At 38.3% G+C, this 23,849-nt stretch overlaps 2 protein-coding genes across 3 annotated transcripts; both read right to left on the minus strand.

Moving 5' to 3' along the window:
• LOC133800023 (uncharacterized) lies at window positions 1–15,802 on the minus strand. Its single transcript, XM_062238003.1, has 5 exons — window positions 15,786–15,802; window positions 11,872–12,226; window positions 11,056–11,572; window positions 10,838–10,967; window positions 1–94 (listed from the first exon to the last, which is right to left on the minus strand). Exons 1-5 carry the CDS (start codon window positions 15,800–15,802, stop codon window positions 1–3), a joined length of 1,113 nt encoding a protein of 370 aa, XP_062093987.1.
• Window positions 15,606–22,598, minus strand: LOC133802342 (wings apart-like protein 2). Of its 2 annotated transcripts, XM_062240642.1 has the most exons (14): window positions 21,711–22,598; window positions 21,116–21,215; window positions 20,679–21,012; window positions 20,292–20,404; window positions 19,165–19,293; window positions 18,951–19,044; window positions 18,751–18,861; window positions 17,953–18,545; window positions 17,348–17,601; window positions 17,025–17,175; window positions 16,609–16,712; window positions 16,440–16,521; window positions 16,233–16,344; window positions 15,606–16,032 (listed from the first exon to the last, which is right to left on the minus strand). In XM_062240642.1, the coding sequence occupies exons 1-13, from the start codon at window positions 22,304–22,306 to the stop codon at window positions 16,261–16,263; spliced, it is 2,745 nt and encodes a 914-aa protein (XP_062096626.1). In that variant the 5' UTR covers window positions 22,307–22,598; the 3' UTR covers window positions 15,606–16,032; window positions 16,233–16,260. The 2 variants fall into 2 exon arrangements, with proteins under 2 accessions (XP_062096626.1, XP_062096625.1); XM_062240641.1 differs by having other exon boundaries at window positions 15,606–16,344.
• Window positions 22,599–23,849: the final 1,251 nt, after the last annotated feature.

Consider the following 23,849-nt stretch of genomic DNA (forward strand, 5'->3'; position numbering starts at 1 on the left):
TTATGCTGCTATGAGCACATTTTTCTTTTTCTTACTCGATCTCATCTCTTCATTATTTTTTTTCCTTCTAAATTTAGACTCCTCACCTAATGCTCTGATATTTAGAGACGAAAAAATTATAACAATTACTAAAACCCCATAATAATAATGTAACGCCCTGGATAGCCAAGACCGTTACACCGTGTGTTTATTAAGTGCTAGACTTGCTAATCAAGTCGTTTAATTGAAAACGTGCTATTGAAACTATAAAGGAACTAGGGTTGAAATATTTTGGTCTCAAAAGTCACACTTTTCATTAAGAAACATTATCTGTTTACACGGGATCCCAAAAATAACAAGTTAAAAGACCGTTTACAAAAGTCATAAGGTTTAAGTACAATATCAAGCCATATTAAGGCAAAACAGACAGTTAGGCAATCCCTGTCCTAATCCACTCCTCGACCATGGCGATCGAACAACTGGCTATGTACATTCAACCCTGCAACTCTCCATCTCAGGATTGGTCCAGCTCGCCTTTGCCTTTACCTGCACCACGTAGCACCCGTGAGCCAAGGCCCAGCAAGAAAACGCAACAGCAGAGCATAAACAATCAACAGACAAATCAATATCTCATATTGCATCACATATTCTCAACCATAAAAGTATTCAGTATAATAAAGTATTCCACATACTAAACATAACAACTCATATCATATATCAATTCACAAATGATAACTAGGCTAGCGCCCTCAGGCCGCTCCCTTCGTTATCCCACTGGCTCCGGCCCGCTTAAACCGAGCTCAATGAATATTAAGTTGTCCTCGGCTACCAGTGGCCAAGTCGCGCCCTGTGCGCAAATATTGTGTACGACACTCTTAGGCGCTAACACATGTCCCATGGCATGATACCATCATTGACATAATACAGATATCAGGAGCACTTAGTCCCATCACAAATATATATAACCGGGTGCAGTTTTCTTACCTTTCGATTCGCTAGCTTTGATCACTCAACTCCTTGAGCACGATCCCTTTAGAGCCCTAGCGCTCACCTATACACAACCATAGGCCAAAGTCATCATCAAACCTCAAGTCCAAAACCTAGCCTCGGGGCTAATCCCGAGCCCCCGGGAAGTCCTAGTTCCATCAAACAAGGTGGTGGAATCAAACCCCAAACCCTTGGTCAAAAACCCTTGCAAATAACCCTAAAATCCCTTTCAGAAGACAGGGTAGCGCTACAGTGCTCATTGGAGGGCGCTACAGCGCTACAAACAGAAGCAAAATCCCCCAGAAAGCTTGGCCTAGCGCTACAGCGCCCAAAGGCTAGCGCTGTAGCGCTAGTCACAGACAAACACCACCTCAGTTTTTCTTCCTGCGATTTCCTCGAACCAAACTCAACCAAAACTTCTCCAAATCTTCACCAAACTCAAAAACAATCTTATGAAAATACTCCACTCATCCCAAGCACCCCAAATACCTAGAACTCAAGCACATGCATCCCTAATCCCAAAATTCACCATAGCTGATCCTAAGCTCAGAAATTCAGCAGAAACCAGTCAAAACATCAGAGTTAGAAGCTTAGAATTCATACCTTTATTGGGATTTTGATTTCAATACAACCTCTACACCTCCTTAGCTTGCTCTTCCTCAACCTTTGCCCTGAATTCCCCAAAGTTCAGAAACCAAAACCAGAAACTGAAGAAATTACAAAACCTTACCTCAAGTGTTAGGGTGTTTTTGCTAAACCTCTGCCAATTCTCCAAGCCTAGCTTAGGATTCTTGGTGCTCAACCTAACTTAGCTCCTCCCTGAGCTTTGCCTCAAAGAATACTCAAGAAGCTGATGAAGAAAGCATAAACCGACCTTAGGAACTCTCTGTTTTCTCCCTTTCTCTTTTCTTCCTTTTCCTTCTTTCCTTTCTTTCAGACTTCTATATTTTTCTACAACTTCCACTAACATAAAGCCTCAACATATCTATCCCTTGCAAGCCAAATGACCTTAATGCCCTCCCCTTTATTTCTAACCCTTTAATCCACTTAAGGGCATTCTAGTCATTTTACCCAATTCCCGCTAATTCCTCGAGTGTCTCAAATATTTACCGCTTAATTCCCGATACCTAACTAATCACCAATAATATTCCTTGATGTCAAAATAGACTCCAATATACTCACTGAATTCCCATTTATACCCCCAGGCTCACCCCGAGCCGGGTATAAATCCCCGCCATGACTTTTTCGCTACTTGCTCACTAGGATCGTCTCGAGTCACAGATCACAGATATATCCACATAATAATGTGGTCTCAACAATTATCACATATATCAATACAGTTATGCCATAATGGCCAAAATTACGATTATGCCCTTCTAACCTAATCAGGGCCTACATGCATACTAATACACATAGTCATGCATCTCAAATATTCAAATAGTCATATATCATGCTTTAAATCATAATCATGCATTTACTCATCAAAGTCACACATAATTCACATTATGCCCTCCAGGCACACTAATCAAGGCCCTTAAGCCTTATTAGCGAATTTGGGTCGTTACAAATAAGGCATGACACATTTTTACAATAAAAATTTGAGGAAATTACATTTTATATAAGATTTTTAATAGAGTTTGCAAAAATATGGATTTTTTTCAAAAAAAAAATATTAATCTTTGCATTTTTTTAAGAATTTTCACTTTTATGGGTATATTTTCCCATATTTTTGTATAAAAGTTGGTTTATGCCATAATTTTACTCTTAATTAAGTTTTATTAATTTAGAAGGGTATGTTTGTAATTTGATTATTATTCTTTTAGTTTATTTGATTTTTTTTATATTAATTTTATATAACTACTTTTTATATTAAATTTTTCTTTGGTTGTTTTGTAATTTTTTTTTTTGTAATATGAATTATGTTTATCATTTTTTTATTTATTATAAACTTTTTTTTCCCTTTTTTTAGAATGTACGTTTTTTTTTCAAAGTCTAGGTAAGATAACCAGTTACTTTATTGATTTTTCATAGTTATATGAAAGAAAAAATCATAGAGCTAGATTAAATAACATGTATCAGGAAGGGTAACCAGTTACCTAAGAGGAGTAACCTTCTGCCATAAGAGGGGTAATCAGTTACCATACGAGGGGTGACAAGTTAGTTATATTAAAAATGAAAAGAAACATTAAATTTGAAGGGAAAAAAAGACATGATCTTATCTTATAACCCAGAAATATACACACATATCAGAATGTGGAGGTAACGGTTACCATAAAGATTCAAGAAATATACACCCATACCAGAGCATGAAGTAACCGGTTACCATAAGAACCCATAAATATACACATATCAGTACATTAAGGTAACCAGTTACCTATTGCAGATCTGAAGATAGATGGTAACCAATTACCTTAGTTTTAAAAACATATATTGATAGTAGTGATTTAGTTTATAGGAAGGGTAATCAGTTACGTCATACAGTGTTTTATGGATTGAAGTTAAGTTTTTTTTTTTTATTATTATTAATTAAAGCAAGGTAACAGGTTACCCCAGATAATGTTTAACTAATTCAAGTTAAGTTTTTTTTTTTAATAATAGGGTAACTAGTTACACTATATAGTGTTTTATGAATTCAAGTTAAGCTTTTTTAAAGGAAGGTAACCGATTATCCTAGATAATGTTTTACTAATTCAAGTTAAGATTTTTTTTAATAACAGGGTAACGAGTTACGCCTTGTAGTGTTTTATGGATTTAATTAAGCTTTTTTAAAGCAAGGTGACTAGTTACCCTAAATAGTGTTATGCTGATTCAAGTTAAGTTTTTTTTTTTAATATTAGGGTAACCTCTTACCCCATATAATTTTTTTTTTTTCTGATATATCAAGGTAATTGGTTACTTTCTTCTTTGATATTTGTTTTGGTAATTGCTTACTCTAGATAATTTTATACTAATCCAAGTTAACAATTTACATATTGGTAATTGGTTACTCCTTTTTGTGAACTTAGTACCATAAAAAATATATTAATCAAACTCAAAAATTTAGTCTCAAAGGATTTTGACAATAACAAAGTAATTAGTAGAGGTAAGCTATAAGTAATCGGTTACTTTTTCAATGTATTTTTCAGTATCTGGCTATTTTGTGTTCAGGGTAATTGGTTACCTTGTTATTAATGATTATTTCAGTAAGTATATGTGTCATGATCAATTCCCAAGTTTGAAGATTTTATAAGAGTGTCTTGTATATTCAAAACCACATTCAAGATTGTCATTTGATTTGATTTGATTTTTTTGTAATTTATGTTAATGTATTTATTTTTGTTTGTTTCATTTTATTTCAATTTCAATTTTAATGGTAATAATTTCATTGATCAAAGCTAGACAATAATTACATAAAATGAAATGGCACTTGGAAAACTAGGCCACCAAACAGTATTAGAATCCAAGGTGACAGTCAATTGAACAAGGGCAAAAGCAGCTCTATTGTCTTTCCTTGGACAATGAAAATATTCAATATATCTAAATCTATTACATATGATTGTCTAATATCTCTTATGCCAACCCCACAAGTAGAAGCAAGGTCATCTGTGGATTTCAGATATGATAGCATTGAGATAGTCTCATTCAATTACCTTAGTTTGAATTCTTGGGGATATTACATGGGAAATTTGACTTTTTATGCTTAATATGGGGTTGTAATTCAAAAAAAATGCTAGGCATTTTTATTATTACAAAATAATGCCAATTCATTTTAGGATACCCAAAATGCCCCTCTCACAACTATCTCCTCTCTTCCCTCCTCCTCTCTTCCCTCTTCTTGTTTCTTCCTCACTCTCTTTCACTCACCTCACCTCACCTCACACCACCACTAAGAGCACCACGGTAGAACCCCATCGAGCAAGGGACCGCCACTAAGAAAGCCATTTGTAGAGGGGATCAAGACCAAAGTAAGGGTTGAGAAATCTTGGAGAAAAATTTAATGGGTAAGCAGTTTTTTCTTAAATACTTGGATTAGTGATGTTTCCTTTAAACTTTTTGGGCATTTCGAATAGATCTGAGCAATATTTGTACATTTTTTTGGGTTTTTTCTTGTTTTTTGTCGATCTGCGTTTTCTGGGAATTTTTTGGGTTTGTGTTGTGCTCGATGGGTGCTCGATGCAGGCTCGATGGCACATAAATTTTTAGAGTTGCATGTTCTGCTCGATGGTTACTCGATGCCTACTCGATGTGTGGTCGATCGTAATGTGCATTATCACTATTTTATGCATGCTCGATGGTTGCTCGATGCCTGCTCGATGCAGGCTCGATGGCACATCAATTTTAGGGTTGCATGTTCTGCTCGATGGTTACTCGATACCTACTCGATGGGTGCTCGATGGTAATGTGCATTATCACTATTTCATGCATGCTCGATGGTTGCTCGATTCCTGCTCGATGGTTACTCGATACCTACTCGATGGTAATGTGCATTCTCACTATTTCATGCATGCTTGATGGATGCTCGATGCCTGCTCGATGCAAGCTCAATGGCACATCACTTTTTACGTTGCATGTTGTGCTCGATGGTTACTCGATACCTACTCGATGCAAGCTCGATGGTAATGTGCATTCTCACTATTTCGTGCATGCTCGATGGAGGCTCGATGCCTGCTCGATGCAGGCTCGATGGTCATGTTTTTCAGCATCGTTAAAATACCATTTCCTACCATCTGTTTTTCAGCTAATTGTATTTGTGTTTTTTTATTTCAGGTTCTAATGTTTACGTATTTGTTTCTTACAACGGTGTTTGGGAAATGCATGGTAGGAAATGGTATTTTAAGGATGCTGAAGGTGAAGTGATACCAGTAGAGAATGATGTCACTTACTTGCAACTACTTGACATACTGCACGAGACATTTTAGGTGGATAGAGAGGTGTATGAATTGAAACTCGAGGTGCCATACGTATGCGGCGACCAACCATTTGCACCGGTTCAATTGAAGAATGATCGTCAAGTTCGTGTATTCTTAGGAATAAGCTTGAAAGAACGGGTAGTCTTATGTGTGACTCCAGTTAAGAAGAATGTCATATCAGATCCTTCTCCTAGTGTGAACAAAAAAGACACGACCAGTGTCGATCCATCTCCTGCAGGTAGCAGTTACAAGCATCTTAGCGAGGTGGGCACTTTTGTTCCAGCTACTGATCCGATGGCTACTATTCAGCTTGATATACCTCAAGGAGGTCCCACAGGTGTGCTTGAGGCATATGAGTACGATCCCTATGTGAATGATGGTCCAGTTGGTAATTGCTTTGAAGATAATGATGATGGTTCCGAGGATGACTCGTATTATAGTGCAGATGTTTCAAATGAGGAGTTAGACATTTCCCAAGCCCAACAAGTAGAAGAAGAGTCAGGACTGCCTCTTGCACAGGCACACCTCCCAACTCAAGGACACCGAGCACCTGCTCGAAGCAGTAATCAACCTGCTAGGACAGAAGATAACACTGGGTGGAGGGAGAAAATTGTATCAAGAGAAGATCACACCAGATGGAGTGGCCCAATGTTTATAAAAGAAGATATTGAGGCATCTGCTAAAACCCATTCCTCATCATCTGGTGGACCAATGGGAGAAATATATGTTGGGAAGACTTTTGAGGACAAGATTGATTTAAAAACCAAAGCTGCTCTATTTGCAATGAAGAATAACTTTGAGTATATGGTGAAAAAGTCTGGTACTGACGTGTGGTATATCACATGCAAAGATCCTGACTGTTGTTGGAGACTGAGAGGGAAAAAACTACCAATGTCCCCCATGTTTGAGATCACGGTATACAAGAGCGTACACACATGCTCACTAGAAGTGCGGCAAAAAGGTCATCGTCAAGCTGCACCGTGGGTCATTGGACACCTCATAAAGAACAAATACGCAGTTGATGGGACTAGTTACATGGCAAACAACATAAAGGAGGATATGAAGAAATTTTTTTGGTATTGATATGAGTTATGAAAAGGCATGGAGATGTAGAGAGAAGGCACTTACGTATGTTAGGGGGACAAATGAGGATTCGTATTGCAAGTTGCCATCCTACTTGCACATGTTGCAGCAAAAGAATCCAGGTACAATTACTGATTTTGTCACTGAAGATGGTCATTTCCTATATTGCTTCTTTGCCCTTGGAGTTTATAGGAGGGGATTCAGATTTTTTCTTCCTGTGATATGTGTGGATGGCACGTTCTTGAAGAATAAGTACGGTGGCTGTAACGCCCTGGATAGCCAAGACTGTTACACTGTGTGTTTATAAAGTGCTAGACTTGCTAATCAAGTCATTTAATCAAAAACTTGTTAATGAAACTATAAAGGAACAAGGGTTAAAACGTTTTGGTCTCAAAAGTCACATTTTCATAAAGAAACAATTCTTGCTTACACAAGATCCCAAAAATGTTAAGTTTGAAACTGTTTACAAAAGATTCAAGGACTAAATACAGTATCGGCCATAATAAGGCAAAACAGACAAATAGGCAATCACTGTCCCGATCCACTCCTCGGGCATGGCGACCGAACAGCTGGCTATGTACATTCCACCCCGCAGCCCTCCATCTCAGGATTGGTCCAACTTGCCTTTGCCTTTACCTGCACCACGTAGCACCCGTGAGCCAAGGCCCAGCAAGAAAACACAACAACAGAGCACAAGCAATCAACAGACAATTCAGTATTTCGTATCGCATCACAAATTCTTAATCATATCAATATTCAGAATAGTCAAGTATTCAGCATACTAAACATATCAATTCACACCAAATCACATATGATAACTAGGGTTAGCGCCCTCAGGCCGCACCCTCCGTTATCCCACTGACTCCGGCCCGCTTAAACCGAGCTCAGTGAATATTAAGCTGTCCTCGGCTACCAGTGGCCAAGTCGGCTGTGCGCAAATATTGTGTACGACACCCTTAGGCCGCTATCACATGTCCCATGGCATAATACCATCATTGACATAATACAAATATCAGGAGCACTTAGTCCCATCACAAACATATAACCGGGTGCAGTTTTCTTACCTTTTGATTCGCTAGCTTTGATCACTTGACTCTTTGAGCACGATCCCTCTCAAGCCCTAGCGCTCACCTAAACACAACCATAGGTCAAAGTCATCACCAAACCTTAAGTCCAAAACCTAGCCTCGGGACCAATCTCGAGCCCCCGGGAAGTCCTAGTTCCACCAAACAAGGTGGTGGAATCGAACCCCGAACCCTTGGTCAAAAACCCTTGTAAATAACCCTAAAATCCCTTTCTGGAAACAGGGCAGTGCTACAGCGCTCTTAGGAGGGCGCTACAGCGCTACAAGCAGAACCAAATTCCACCAGAAAGCTTGGCCTAGCGCTACAGCGCCCAAAGGCTAGCGCTGTAGCGCTAGTCACAGACAGGCAATACCTCAGTTTTCCTTCCTGCGATTTCCTCGAACCAAACTCAACCAAAACTTCTCCAAACCTTCACCAAACTCAAAAACAAGCTTATTAACACACTCCACTCATCCCAAGCACCCCAAATACTCAAAACCCAAGCACATGCATCCCTAATCTCAAAATTCACCATAGCCACTTCTAAACTTCAAAACTCAGCAGAAACCAGTCAAAACATCAAAGTTAAAAGCTCAGAGTTTATACCTTTGGTGGAAATTCGACCTCAAGTTGCCTCTAGGCCTCCTTGGCTTGCTCTTACTCAACCCTTGGCTCCAATTTCCCTAGATTTCCCCATCAACACAGCTTAGATACCTTTGCTAAAAATGAAAACCAGAACTGAAGAAACTTACAGAATTTTACCTCAAGTGATGGCCTATCCTTGCTAAACCCTTGCCAAATCCTCAAGCTTAGCTCAGAAACCTTATGGCTTAGTTGACCTAGCTCTCCTCTGAATTTTGCTCCAAGAAGAATGAAGAGAAATGGTGAGAGAACCACAAACCGACCCTAGGGAAAGCTGTTATGTTTTTCCTTCCTTTTCTTTCTCCTTTCTTTTCCTTCTTTTCTTTTCAGACTTCTATTACATTCTACCACTTCCACTAACATAAAGCCTCAGTAATACCTATCTCTAAAAATCCATATGACCTTAATGCCCTCCCTTTTAATTCTAAACCCTTTAATCCACTTAGGGGCATTTTAGTCATTTCACTCCAATTCCCGTTAACTCCTCGAGTGTCCCTAATATTCACCGCTTAATTCCCGATACATAACTAATCACCAATTATATTCCTCGATGTCAAAATAAACTCCCATATACTCACTAAATTCCCATTTACACCTCTAGGCTCACCCCGAGCCGGGTATAATCCCCGCCATGACTTTTTCGCTAATCTGCTCCCTAGGATCGTCTCGAGTCACAGATCACAGATATATCCACATAATAATGTGGTCTCGACAATTATCACATATATCAATACAGTTATGCCCATAATGGCCAAAATTTACGATTATGCCCTTCTAACCTAATCAGGGCCTACATGCATACTAATACACATAGTCATGCATCTCTAATATTCAAATAGTCATATAACATGCTTTAAATCATAATCATACAGTATACTCATTAAAGTCACACATAATTCCCATTATGTCCTCCAGGCACACTAATTAAGGCCCTTAAGCCTTATTAGCAAATTTGGGTCGTTACAGTGGCCACATGCTATGTGCCGTTGGATGTGAATAGTCATTTATATCCAATTGCGTTTGGGTTGGTGGATAGTGAGAACCACAACTCGTGGAAATATTTCATGATGAAGTTGAAGGAAGCCATTGGGGATGTTGATGACTTGGCTTTCATGTCAGATAGGCATGCTAGTATTATTCATGCTCTAGAGGCTGTCTTTCCTGATGCCTACCATGGCGCATGCTACCATCACATCAGTATGAATGTGAAAGCCAAGTTGAAGACTGATCACTGTCACAGTGAGATGTGGGCAGCAGCCTATGCATGGAAGAAGACCGAATTTCTAAAGCATTTTGAAAATATTAAGCGAATGGATCCTCCTATAGCTGCCTATTTGGAGGGAATTGGTTTCGATAAGTGGTCTCATCCTTTCTTTCCTGGAAAAGGATACAATATAATGACAAGCAACTACGTTGAAAGCTTCAACAACAAGACCAAGGATGCAAGAACCTTTCCAGTTACAATTTTTTTAGAATCCATTCGGTTCACACTACAGTCTTGGTTTTCTGAACGACGTAGTGTGACAGAGAAGACTACCACCAAATTATCCACCCTGATGGAGGCAGATGTATCGAACAATGCTAACAAAGGAAGGTTCATGAATGTCTATGCCCTTGGTCAATTCGAGTTTCATGTAACTGGTACAGACAGTGATGCTGAGGTGAATTTGATGACGAAATCATGCTCATGTGGGGTATTCCAGCTCATAGGCACACCTTGTCCCCATGCAGCTGCAGTAGCTATAAAGCGTGGAGTGAACCTTTACTCTTTGTGTTCACCGTTTTACACCATTGAGTCATGGAGGAATTCGTACAAAGAAACCATTTACCCAACTGGGAACGAGGATGACTGGATACTTCCATATGACATGGTCGGCCAAAAAAGCCAAAGCTAGGAAGACCAAGGACAAACCGTTGGCCATCTGGCGGGGAAAAACTAGTTACAATGCGTAAGTGCAGTAGATGTGGTGGTCGTGGCCACAACAAGTCCTCATGCAAAGCTCGGCTTTAAGTTTATTTTTTGTTGTATTTTATTTAAACTTGAAGTAGAAGGTTATTTTTCGTTTTCTTTTTTTTTATTGTCGTTAATGAATTTTGGTCGTTAATAAAAAGATGTTCGACTCAAAAAAATTTCTTAATAATCTATATTTTAAGCAAATAAATATAACAAGAAGAGAATGTTCAATGTCTAACATTCTGATACCATAAGTCAACTGTCCATTTGTTTCTGAACAACTCCATGTTGTCATCGCAGATTGTGTGAAGTGGTAGCCTACCCAATAAGTGTTCGATGTGCTTGATGGCGTACACACCACAATCTCCACTGTAACCAAAACATAAATTGCATTAGTAACAAAATCAACATAGAATTTAATTTAAAAAACTTGAATAAAAACTAGACTTTTGATTACCTGACTTTGGTTTGGGGTACTGAATCAACTGGCATGCGGTGCACATTGAACTCTTTGCATCTTTTAGCTCCAGGTGAATCGTCAACCGAGGGTCGTCCTTGAAAAGTTGTGACTGCAATAACAACGATGGGAACAAAGTAGACCATGACTTCATAAACGATTGCAGTTGTTTATCACTTATCACTGTCACGTCCGAATCATAAACATTCAGAGTCCAAGTAGAAATGGAGGCTTCAACTGCAAACCAATGCGCTTGAAGGTAGTTCTGGCACCAATATACAGTGTCTACTCCCTTCCACGATGCCATAAATTGATTGTCAATTCCCGTAATCATTGATATCACATCTGAATCCCACAAAAACCTTTTCTTATCCGTTTCCTTGGCATTCTGATATGCAACATAACGGCCCGGTACCACTTGTGAGAACATAATATTCATCACAACAGCATCTTGCCGATACGCCCCGGGATAGAACTGTCGACGCCTACGTAGCATATGCTTGGCTGCATCAATATGCTATAAAAATGATAGGAAAGCAATTAATCAGCCTATCGAAACCCCTATCGAACCCAAAGCATCTGCCTATATAACCCCCATCAAACCACTATCGAAACCCCTATCGAACCCCTATCGAAACCCCATCGAACCCCTATCGAACCCCATGAACCCAAACCACCTGCCTATCGAACCCCATGAACCCAAACCATCTGCCTATCGAACCCCATCGAACCCCATGAACCCAAACCATCTACCTATCGAACCCCTATCGAACCCACTGTTTATACCAGATAACAGATATTAATAAAATTACTTACCCCATCATCGATCCAAAACTGTGGTGTCTTCATCGTCAGAAACCAACTCGAACCATACACACCAGTTTGGACATCCCTCTTCGTCTTGTTCGGAATATCTCCAAGCAACCACTTGCTGACCGTCCTGTACTGTGTAGCAAGTGGCTTCTTTAGAGGGTCGAGGACTAATGGCACGTCATCAATCGCATCCAAATGAGCTTTCTTTCTTGTTGGGTCGGTGTAGGCTTCGAATTTCTTAGGTTTGCATCTTTTCCTCTTGGCCAATTCAAACTCTACACCAGCAACATCCCCAGGTTCTATAATAGCAACACCTGGGGTCTCAGGATTTGCTGTGAGTACTATTGGGGGGGAGTGCCTATGTCATGTGAGACAAAATCATCTGGGAGGTCAAGTGAGTCGGAATCAGAATCATTTGGAAGATCTTGTACGAATGTCAAGATCTTATTGACAGCATCCATGATGACCGCCTGGTTCTTTAGGATGGTATCCTGACGACTCTCGACTCGCTCCAACCTCTCCAACACCTCCCGTAAATCAGGTTGATCAGGACTGGGGTGTACCGATGGGGCTGGGGCCGAGGGTGTGGGGCCGATGGGGACTGGGGTATCCTCATCATCAGGGCCATCAACAAAAATATTGGCTGCCTTCGCAACCTCAGCAGCTATCTCCGCCACCTTCTCAAAATAAGTGGGAGTTTCTACTTCTTCTTCTTGGCCCAACCCGGGATACAAGGGAGCATCACCCTCCGTCAGAGCGCTATAATAATCTATCTCCGAAGGCCGGGGCTTCAACATGGACAACACAATCAACTGCATCAAATACAAAGCATTAAGTTAGTTTGAAACCACCAAAGAATACTCTATTTTGACATAATATAGCAGAACTTACACTCGTCTTCTTGAACATCGGTGCAAGGTCGGCCTTCGAAATAGGACGCTCCTTATTGCTCAACCAACTGAGCATCCTCGGAAACTGGTTTCCATGGTTAATACCATACTCACGTGCAAACTGTTGGATGGCTTCGTATGCCCAATACTGCAATGTAGGGACATAACCATACAAACTGTATTTTTCTTCTTTCTGTTTCCCCTTAACTTCCTTCTTCTTCTCATAGGTCCTCTTCTAATGATGCATGTCTTTCTTACATGAATCCATAAGATTGTTAAAAGACACCTTCCCCCATGGGTAAGTAAAGAAGTACTCAGTGTCCTCCACCATCTTCAGCGAATCTATCCAGACATTTAACTTGCCCTCTCGTGCAAGTAAAACCCCCTCAACAAAGAAACATAGGCCTAACTTGTAGGCATCTTCAATTACAGTGCAGTTTTTTAAAGTAGCCTCCAAATGCATTATCTTCAGTATTTCTTCATCATTAAAGTACTCATTGATTAAGCGGTCACTAGTCAAGTGTTTCTTCAAATCAGTCTCAGATGGCTCGGAACTGAAGTTCAACCCCGTAATCAAAGCAAACTCGCCTCTACCAAATCTACAGGGTCTAGATCCCAAATATAAATGCAACTCATCCTCTTTGATGCACTGGATCTTGCGCAACATTAATTGATGTATGAGAGATGTAGAGAAGTCTAACTTCTCAGCCATGAAAAATTGTTTGAAAGGGGATTCCTTCACCCTTTCTATCAACCCGAGCTCCTCAAACTTGTCCTTGATTGTTTTAAAGTAACCATTGCCCCTATATGTGACTCGTCCAGGAAAGTGATCTGTCAAGGGTAAAAGAAACTTCAGCATCTGCAAAAAATAAAAATAAAAATAATACAGTTAAACAAAGTCGCGTGAAAAATCCATCAATAAACATACATGCAACCATCGAACCCCTATCGAGTACCCATCGAAACCCCTATGGAACCCCTAGAGCATGCATCGAACCACCATCGAACCCAACATAAGACTCAATCCATCGAGCATGCATCTAATTTCTTAGGTTTAAACCTGGAACCCATAATGGGCCTACCCCATCGAACCAACATCGAACCCCTAAGGCCTACCCTATCGAACCAACATCGACAACCATCGAACCCAACAAATACCCAACCCATCAAGCATGTATCGAACCCCCATCGAGCATCGAACCTAAACTTGGAACCCTTAACGGCTTAACCTATCGAACCCCTATCGAGCATGCATCGAACCAACATCGAACCCCTAAGGCCTACCCTATCGAACCAACATCGACAACCATCGAACCCAACAAATACCCAACTCATCAAGCATGCATCGAACCCCCATCGAGCATCGAACCTAAACTTGGAACCCTTAACGGCTTAACCTATCGAACCCTTATCGAGCATGCATCGAACCACCATCGAACCCCCGTCGAACCACCATCGAGCAACCTTACCAGACCCACAAAAATGCCAGACTTCACTCTCAACATACCCACACTAATCCATACCCAAAACAAACCAGCAGTGCGGGGTTTCGACGGGGGCTGCGACGGGGGGCAGCATGGCTTCGACGGGGGCTGTAACGGGTTTGGGTTCTGGTTAGTTGGTCGGTCGGGGGGAGAGTTTGAACCGAGAGTTTGAGAGAGAGAAGGAGAATCAAAAGGGGGATTGGGGAGAATTGTGACAAGGGCATTTTGGGTACTAGCAAAACTTTTGGCATTATTTTGTAATGATAAAAATGCCTATCATTATTTTGAATTACACCACACCATTAAGCATAAAAAGTCAAATTTCCCTATTACATTACATGAGTTAGCTTTTCTAAATTTGTCCAAGTAGTCAATAGTCACTCAAAAGTTGTCCTCTATGCACCCATTTTTTTCTCCACATCAGTAGCTTTTCCACCTCTTTAGAGTGAATCACGAGTCTACAAAAAAACTCCAGACAGGTAGTCCAACGTGACCATTGACCTATGTTGATTGGGAAATTATTTTTGTCATAGATATATATTTTGCAGAAGATGGAATGTTTGCTGAATATTATCTCATCAAATCCAATTATTAATAAGTCTTTCTTTTTCTTGTTTTCTTGATCGGAGACGCCGGAGTTGGTGGTGAAGATCAGAAAGTTGATCCAAAAAGTTTGGATGGCGATTAGAAATCGATCCCAACTGCAGCTTATGATAAGAGAATTTGTTGGAGCATTAGCAGGTTGTCGATTTTGGTTGGGCTTGATCAGAACTTTGTGGCTGAAAGCTTTTTGGCAATCACATTTTTGTGGATTTGTATTGATGCCAAATGTGCCTATGCTTCTTTGATCTATATTTGGTTTGATATTTTTTGTTTGCCATTTTATTAGTTAGCAAGATTTCCCCATTAGTTTTCAATTTTCTTTTAAAATTTTCTCATAGAATTTGGAAATCTTTAGCATAAAAACCATAAATGTGAAAAATCCCAAAAAATATTAGACAAGATAGTGTTTTTAATCAATTCACACCACTTTTTTTTTTGAAGGGCACTTCACTTCAAGGTGAAGATAGTGATTCATCTCACTTTGACATTGACATAAGATATGACTTAAACTCATGCAACAATAAATAATAAGAAATAAATGTCCTTACCTACCTACCAAACTTTCAACCATGACTTGTAATTATTTAAGGTTAAATTTTTCAAAACTACTTTTCATTAACTTCAGTTTCTTCAAAATAAATTCCATTTCCCAATTACTACCTCTACCAATTTAAAATTCCCTAAAACACACTTTTTCTTAACAAACTTTCACCTATTTCACCATCCTTTACCCAATAATACCTTAACCTTCTCCTTGAGCTTGAAAAATTCAAATAGGAAGTTTTATTAATGAGAAAAACATGAGATCATCTTTCATTGTTGCACATTAAGATTAAAACACAACAGCCATAGTAAATAACACTGTTTTTTCTCACCCTCATCCATCCCTGTAGCCCCTCAAAAGGTCTTTCGGGTTTTGCTAAATCAAACAACCGAATACCTGTACAACAATGCCATCCTATTGAGGAGAGCCCGCTCAACTTCATAAGCTCATTTAGAGCCTCCCAAAACCACCTGCCTGCCCCTTCATTCAATATTTTACTCGTATGAAAAGGAAAAAGGTTATACAAATACAAATTACATCTGCATTGCCTTTTTTTTTTTTGTTTTTTTGCTAATCATTTTTGTATACAATAATATCTCCTTCCTCATCAAATAGGTGAGAAACCCCCAAAAGAAAAAGAACCCTACAAAAGAATGAAATAGCAAAAGATACAAAATTATAAAGAGAAGATGAAGAAAAAGAGCACATGTCAACTAGACTGTAATTAACACAGGACTGGTTAATCTGATACGATTTTATGATGCAACAGACCCAAATCTCTGGTGGTCATGTCATCTAACAACGAAAGAGTTGTATCTGGAATATGAAGGTAAGAGTCTGTACAGAATCTCTAGAGGTCTGTGGCAAGTCCTCATGGTATCCTACACGATTCGATTACTTCGCTCACCGCTTTATGAGTCTCCGGGGAGATCATGTTTAATGATAAATGGAATGCCTAATATTCACACAACAGAAAAGAAGATTCAATTAACTATCTCTATGCCATTTATGACTGTTTGATTGCCACATAATAATAAAACAAGCCCTTACCACAAATCTGTCGAGAACAGGGACGAGGACTGCCAATTTGTGATCCGGGAGACAGTCAGCTATAGAATCGCGTATGCTCTTACTGTATTGATACCAAATGAAGTATGCATTGAGAACATGTGTAAAGTAAAGGAACTGAACAAGGAAAGAGAAATAAGTCAAGACAAACCTTTCTGTTGATAGGAATGCTAGAAGCAATGCTGCATAAGCTTCTACTATCATTTTCTCGGCTTCTTTTTCACCTTGCACCACTGCTGCTTCAACCTCGTCGTTCTGTAAAATGCAAGAAAACGTGAATTAGAAGGGCTGCCCAATGATAAAATGTGATTCTGCCAAAGTCTTTATGAACAATAAATAAAAACTGGTACACCCACTACTTGATTAATCAGCAGATAAAACTTTTTTTCAAAGTACTCTCAGCATAAAACATATTAAAGAGTCGTTAAGCAGCAAAAAATGTGATGAAAATCAACAGATGATTTTATAAAGCAACACTGTCATCATCATCTTCACACAATCTTTAGGTACTTATTTGTGGCAACATTGGCATAATAATAAGAATGGCATCGAAAAGATGTTACTCACCTCTGCCAAACATTTCTCTTCCTGGGCCACCTCACCTGCTCCTTGGTTGGCCATAAAGATGGAGCAGAGTAGAGGAATTACATCCTTGCTAGTCATCTCTTTAATCCCTTCTGATTTATGCAATTGTACACGTGCTGATGCAAGCCGTGATCTGTGAATAAATGTAATCGCAAGTTTAATAGGCAAAAAACATAATAATTTACACGCATCAGCATATAACAATTGTATAATGCATCTGTGAGAATCTAACTTTTAAACCAAACAAAGTCCATCACCAAAAACACGCATTAAAAGCAGCCCAAAAAGTGATTAGAAGAATTAACCTGTTTTGACCATCCTTCTCTACCAAGTTCACGAGGAGGCCCAAAATAGCAACAAGAAAATCTAATTCTTGATCAGTTAAATGATAATCCATATCAACATGTGAACCATTCTTTTTTATCTCCTTGGAAAGAGATGAAGATGAGCTGAATGAAGGGTAGTGGCCAGCTATCAAGGAAGACATGACCTCCAGTCCTCCACAGGCAGCAATTTGCTGACACCCAACAGGATTGTCATTTGTCAAGTTCATTAGAACCTGCAAAGAAGGCACATAAGTGTTACTAAATTGTTTTCTTTCATTCAATAGGGAAGAAAAAAAAAGTGCTCTCCCATCATTAAGCAAACATTAATAGAATAGATGAAGAAAAAAAAAAGAAATAGATGAGGCTTCATAAAAGAGTATCCCAACTACCAAGGGATAATACAAGAGTCATTTTTACTGGTTTATCACTAAATGAGAGCAGTGCACAAACCTAAGAAATCCCTAGGTGCTAACTTTTAGAATTACATAAGTGTTCCTCGATTGCATGGAAGCTAATCAATGGACTTAGAAGAGAATCAGTAGGTGTGAACTGTCGAAGATTTTAATATTAAACTAGAAACTTACCTTCACAGCAGTAAGAAGGCAGTCAGCTAAGAGAATGGACTCTTCACTGATAGCCGAAGAGCAGGAAGCTTCTTGTGAATGGTTATTTTCTCCATTAATTGATTCCTGTTGGCTCATTATTAATTGAGCCACACAATCATCGACGAGTTCTCTTTCCCTGTTTGGTACCCCGCTTTTTTTAGTACGAGATGTAGTTGGCTTTCCATACAGTACTTCCCACTTAGAGGGTCCAAAATCGTCTTCATCGAAGGCAAAAGGATCTTCGCTTTCCTCCAAAAGTTCAGATTTTACATCTTCATTATTGTAGAATCCCTGAACGATATCAAGATTCTTCCTAGAACCATTCTTAACTCTATGCATAGCAACTAAACTCCTTGATGTTCCACTGCATGAGCTGGATGCAGAAGATTTGAGTCTTGTCCTTAACGAACAGATATCATTCATAGAGGCGCTGGTAGTTTCAGAACTAGAACAATCCAACCGTGAAAAGGACAAAAATTGATTATTCCGACTTCCATTAAAGCTTTTGTCAGAGAAGATCTTCCCTGAGCTGCTTTTAATGGGATCAAAAAATAAATCGATATCATTTTCCCCTGAAAATTGAAGCACAAGGAAATCAGCTTGAAAGTCTGATATTCTATTGTAAGCGACTTGAGAGCAAATACAAAAATTAATATTACTGCTTGCTATTCTAATGACATTTCTGACTATACTCCAGAACATTTCATGCTTCAAATATTTGTATAATTTGCATGTGTCAGCCTACATCAATTGAGAGAGGTTGGTGAAATCAAATACCTTTAGAGTTGGTAATTAAAGCAAATTCAAGAGCGTGACCCTTTCCATCAACAGGAGAAGAAGACTTTTCATTAGTGGAAGCCACAGCAGAAGTTTTGAGTAAATAAAGGTCTGGGAATTAATGCAATAGGTTAGCATTCTTAGCTTTTTGAGTAGAAATCAGACAAAAATAATGAGTAGCTTTCTGCATTCTTAGCTACCTGATAGAATCTTAATGACACTCATAACAAGCTGTGTAAAGGATAGGGGGCTTCCTGTTGAAGGTATGTTGCATTTCATCCCAAGTAAATGGCACTGTTACAATAAATATGAATATTTGTTTCACTTTCATTATGAAAGTCCTCAAGATCAGAGACGTTTTCCACACAATATGCAGAAAAAAAAGCCAAATTCTAATCAAGCAAAAGAGGGTACCTGATTTTCATTGCTTAGGAATGTTGCATTCTCCATGATCTTCAAGCATTTCAAAAGCAAGGATAGGCTCTGCATATCTATGTCGAGTTTTACATCCCGAGTAGATGGTAAGCCATCTTGCATCCAACTCTGCAAATAAATATGTACATTTAAAGAACACAAATAACGCAGCAGAAGAGTTCATAGTTTTACAGAGTATTGCAAAATGTTATTAATGACAGAATGACTACAACCTTTTTTCGTAATTCCATTGTCAATCAATAAAGGTTTTGTTTCTTTTTTTTTTATAAAATGTGAATGAAAGAATGACTAAATCAGCTTGCGAATTACAAGTTTTCAACTAGTGGCTGGAAAAGCAACAAAGAAGTCTTAATGGAAATAATAAATAAGAAAAAAATTCTACTAAGAATAAAAGTCATCAGTAATTAACATAAGACTTTCTGGACTAGGAAATAAACAAGTCAGAAAATTAAATAAGAATATAATTCCTAGTAAAATGAACCTCTCAATAATTGAGAATCCTAGCAATACTACGATCAACAAATACTAATGAAATTCCATATCAATTGATTTTTTTAAAAAAAAAATAAGAAACAAAACCTTCTTAAATACATTCTTTAGTTCCATGGGAATTCATGCTTCTTTATTATTATTTTATTGGATGTAACAATAGAGTACTATAAAGCCATAGCTGAGGGTATGTTTCTGATGCATGCCCACTGAAGTTGGCTCCAATAGAAAAGTTTCAACTAGATCCCTAAAATAATGTAAATGAAGTCACGTAAGGCAAACGACAAACTAATGCACCTGTCCAGTATTTCTATGTACACAATACAATACCAGGTGTCTTAATCAATCATGATGAGAGTGGTACCACAAAAGAAAATTAACCATGCAAAAAAACTAAAATTTACAAAATTCGATCACCAATTATCATTATTTCCCCATTTCCAAGATGTGTTTTGAAGCACGAAAATCTCTTCTTCACAACTTAAAGCATTATGAACTCTAAATTATCTTTTGTCTACCCTTTCTTTATTCGAAGTCTTTCCTTTAATTAGATTGGATTATTTGTCCCTTTCTTTCTAATACATAAAATAGTGAGATCAAAACATACAAGCTCACACCTCCATATCGGAATGACAATCCATGGCAACCTCAAAGACAGCGTCAAGTCCTCCGAGCTCTCGCAATTTTTCCTTAAAGTTGCCCCCAGATTTTCTCACTGTCCCAGTGGTTTCTGATTGACCACATTCAAGGCGAAACAAAGAACATCAGTAACAGATGACAGCACAAAAGTAAAACAACTATAAATTTACAGAAAAATAAGTTATTATGCCAACCCTAATCTTAATATCTTGATGGATACGTTAACTGCTACACCTGTTAAGGAGCAAAAATCTAGTGGCAAATAAAAAGCCAGACAGGCCCTGACTAATGCTTGTGCTGACAATAAAGAATTCAATGATATACAACAGAGCTTAAAATCCGTGGCATTAACAAAGAACACAAACCTTCAAGAGAAATAGTAGATAAGCATGATTTCTCCATGGTCAGCAAAGCTATCCATTTTGGGCATAACTCTGGCTTTTCCATGCTACTATCATCCTTGTGGCTTGATTTTATCTCCTTGCAACTCACAAGAACTTCACGAACTTTGGAAAAAAGTGCAGCAGAACTGGAGTCTAATTTTTTCTTGGTATTTTGCAAAATGTCGGTACGTAATGCTAGAAGCTTGCTACCAATTTTTGGCAGTTTTTCTTCAGTAGCAGTAGACAAAATTGGTTTCAACAACCTAATTAGAAATCTAATGCAACTGGGTGATTCCAAAAGGTGCTCATCTTGACCCTGACAGAGTAGTAGACAACCCATCAAGACTACTTGGGTTATTAAAAGAAAAGTTATAACATTGACTAGAATAAAATAGTTGCAAACACAAAGTGCAACTTACATCACTTGTCAAGACATAAAGTAGACAAGCAGCAGCTAAATTGCTTGCTGAATCATCAAGGCTAAGGCCCAATACGGCATCAACAATTGTCTTCGCCATCCTGAAAATGAGTACTTTATAAATAAACAAAATCACAAAGAAAACTCAAGCCAAAATTTAATTGTAGAGTGACATAAGCTTCATATAATAGGATTAAGATAAGCACATAATGCCTTGATAATTGTTAAGCTTGCTATATTTCTCAAACCAATTACCAGTAGGTAGCAATGCTCTTAAAATTACAATAATAAGAAAAGTTATGACAAAGATTCTTTCAATAATAAGAACAGTAAGGGTTCACCTTAAATAAAATTATACAAAATCTACAATTTTCTTTTTAAGGTTGTTTTTCTAGATAAGATTCTTAACCCATAAATTCATCTGATAATTAACGAAATAAAAATCTTCGATAACCCTTTTCATCTTAAAAAAACCCCACATTCCAATTTCAAGACCAATCAAGAACGAATTCAAATTCACATTTAAATGCCTAAATCACCAAGATCTCGTTTCAAATTCAAAAACCCACCATGAATTCATCAAAAACAAAACCTACCCTTGAGTTCTTAGAAGCCGTCTCTGATGTGCCGTTCCACAAATAGACAACAAAGACAGCAAACTCGCCCTTCTGATCCGAACCGGCTGGTTTTTCTTAAGCCCATCAAGAGCGAAATTGACCTCGTCCACATGCTCCATCATCTCCCCAAACTCCTGAGCCTCCATCAAAGTCGACGTCGCCGGAATCGAAGGCCGAAAACTCTTAGGCTGCGGCTGCTGCGCCTCCAATTCCTTCTTCTCAATCCTAACCCTCTTCGGTTTCCGAACACTACCACCGTTACCCTTACCGTTTTTCCCGTTACCGTTGGTGGGTAGACCAGGTAAAGAGCCCTGAGACGAATCGAGACTGTAGGGATCGAAATCGAAAGCAGAAGCTGACCAAGAGTCCTGTGACGAAAAGGGTACACTAAAAAGATGGTCCTGAGACTGAGAATGAAGAGAAGCCTCTCCTTCTTGAGACAACGAATCCCTAAAATTAAAAGGGTCTTCTTCGTCGTCGATGCTGTCGTTGTGGTCGTTAACGGCGTCGTTTAAACCGTCCGAATAGGTTCTGGAAATGCCTCGGTTACGACGGCCGTAAGTTCTGACGATCATGGTGGTGGCGGTGGTTATATGAGCGGCGGCGCTTCCCTATCTTCGACCCAAACCGGGCATTTTAGGGACTCCGACCCAAAAAAGAAGGGGCTTTTTTGCAAATAGCTTGAAATTTGAGGGATGGAATCAGAAATTTTTTGAAAATCTTCTGAGATTTCTCTCTCTCTCTCTCTCTAGAAGAACGAGGTTTAAGAACGATGGTATTCGAACGAAGAGGGAGAGAGAGTTTGGTATGAAAGCTGAGCTGCGAGCTTTGATTCAAGCTTTGATTTTCGAAAACGAAATCCGAATCTCGTATTCTTTTTTTTCTTATTCTTTTTTTTTTGTAGAGGGTGGGGGTTTGTGAAATTACGAACGAGGGTTGGGAGTCTTTGGAGTCAACTTGAATTAAGTCGGGGTAGTTTCGTCATTTACTATTATATCATGCCCAACAAAAAATATGAGTACACTTTTTCTTTTAAATTTAAGCATTGTAGTCATGTACGGATCTACGATGAAAGTGAGGGACATATACAAATGATAAGATCAATGGATAAAATATTAAAATTGTAAGAGAAATATAAGTGAAATATTGATAAATTTATATAAATTTGGAAATTCCACATTTCTGTTTTGTTTAAGATATGTATAGAAATTATAATTTAAATTTTTGATATGATAATGTATATTATAATTATAGTAGATATTTTATTAATTTTTAAATTTTTTTACATATTTTACGATGCTGAAAATTATAATTTAAAATGATTATTTGCACGTGTATCAAAAAATATATATGCAATTGATTGTTTAAATTTTATTTTGGATATAATAAATTATTTTAAAATTAGTGGAATGATTGCTATAATTACAATATACAACATCATATTAAAATATTTAGATGGAAAACAAAAATATACTTTCCTATAAATGTTAAACTAACAATATTTAATTTTGAGAAGGCAATGGGCGATTGCTTAATTTAGTTAAGGGTGTACACGAACTGAATTCAGAGGATTTTGGGTCATGTAAATAGGCTACCAAAACTCGTTCGAAAGTTATTGGATTATCATTGAGTTTAGGTGTCGGGTGGGGCCTTGAGTTTTGGCAAGTTTACATAGATTTCGGGCTAAGCTTGGGGGAGGCTATAGGCTTGGGCTTATTTGGACTTTTTAGAAATATTATTTTCTGCCATGTTTTTTTATGCACAAATATGACTTTTACAACTTTTTAAGTAAAACAAAAGAAGATATGATTGGGGTCGATAAATCAAGAAAAAATGAAGAGAAGCATGAAGTCTTACCCAGTACTCACCCTGAGAAAATGTCTTGAGTGTGTGTGACTAAGGAGGAGAGGCTATCTCTATTGTTGTTGTCAACACATGCACATATACTTCTAAGTCTCTCTAGACTAGACTAGTCACATCTCATGTTGATAAAACTTGTGCCTACAAACCTTAGAAGGAAACTAACTCACATTACCAAATCGACCAAGTAGTCTTTATGTGTTCCTCTCCTCGTACCCATGGAGATATATGCATCCCTTTCATCGTACTAGCAACAAT

This window comes from Humulus lupulus, chromosome 9, assembly GCF_963169125.1.
Source record: "Humulus lupulus chromosome 9, drHumLupu1.1, whole genome shotgun sequence".
In the NCBI taxonomy this organism is placed as follows: Eukaryota; Viridiplantae; Streptophyta; class Magnoliopsida; order Rosales; family Cannabaceae; genus Humulus; species Humulus lupulus.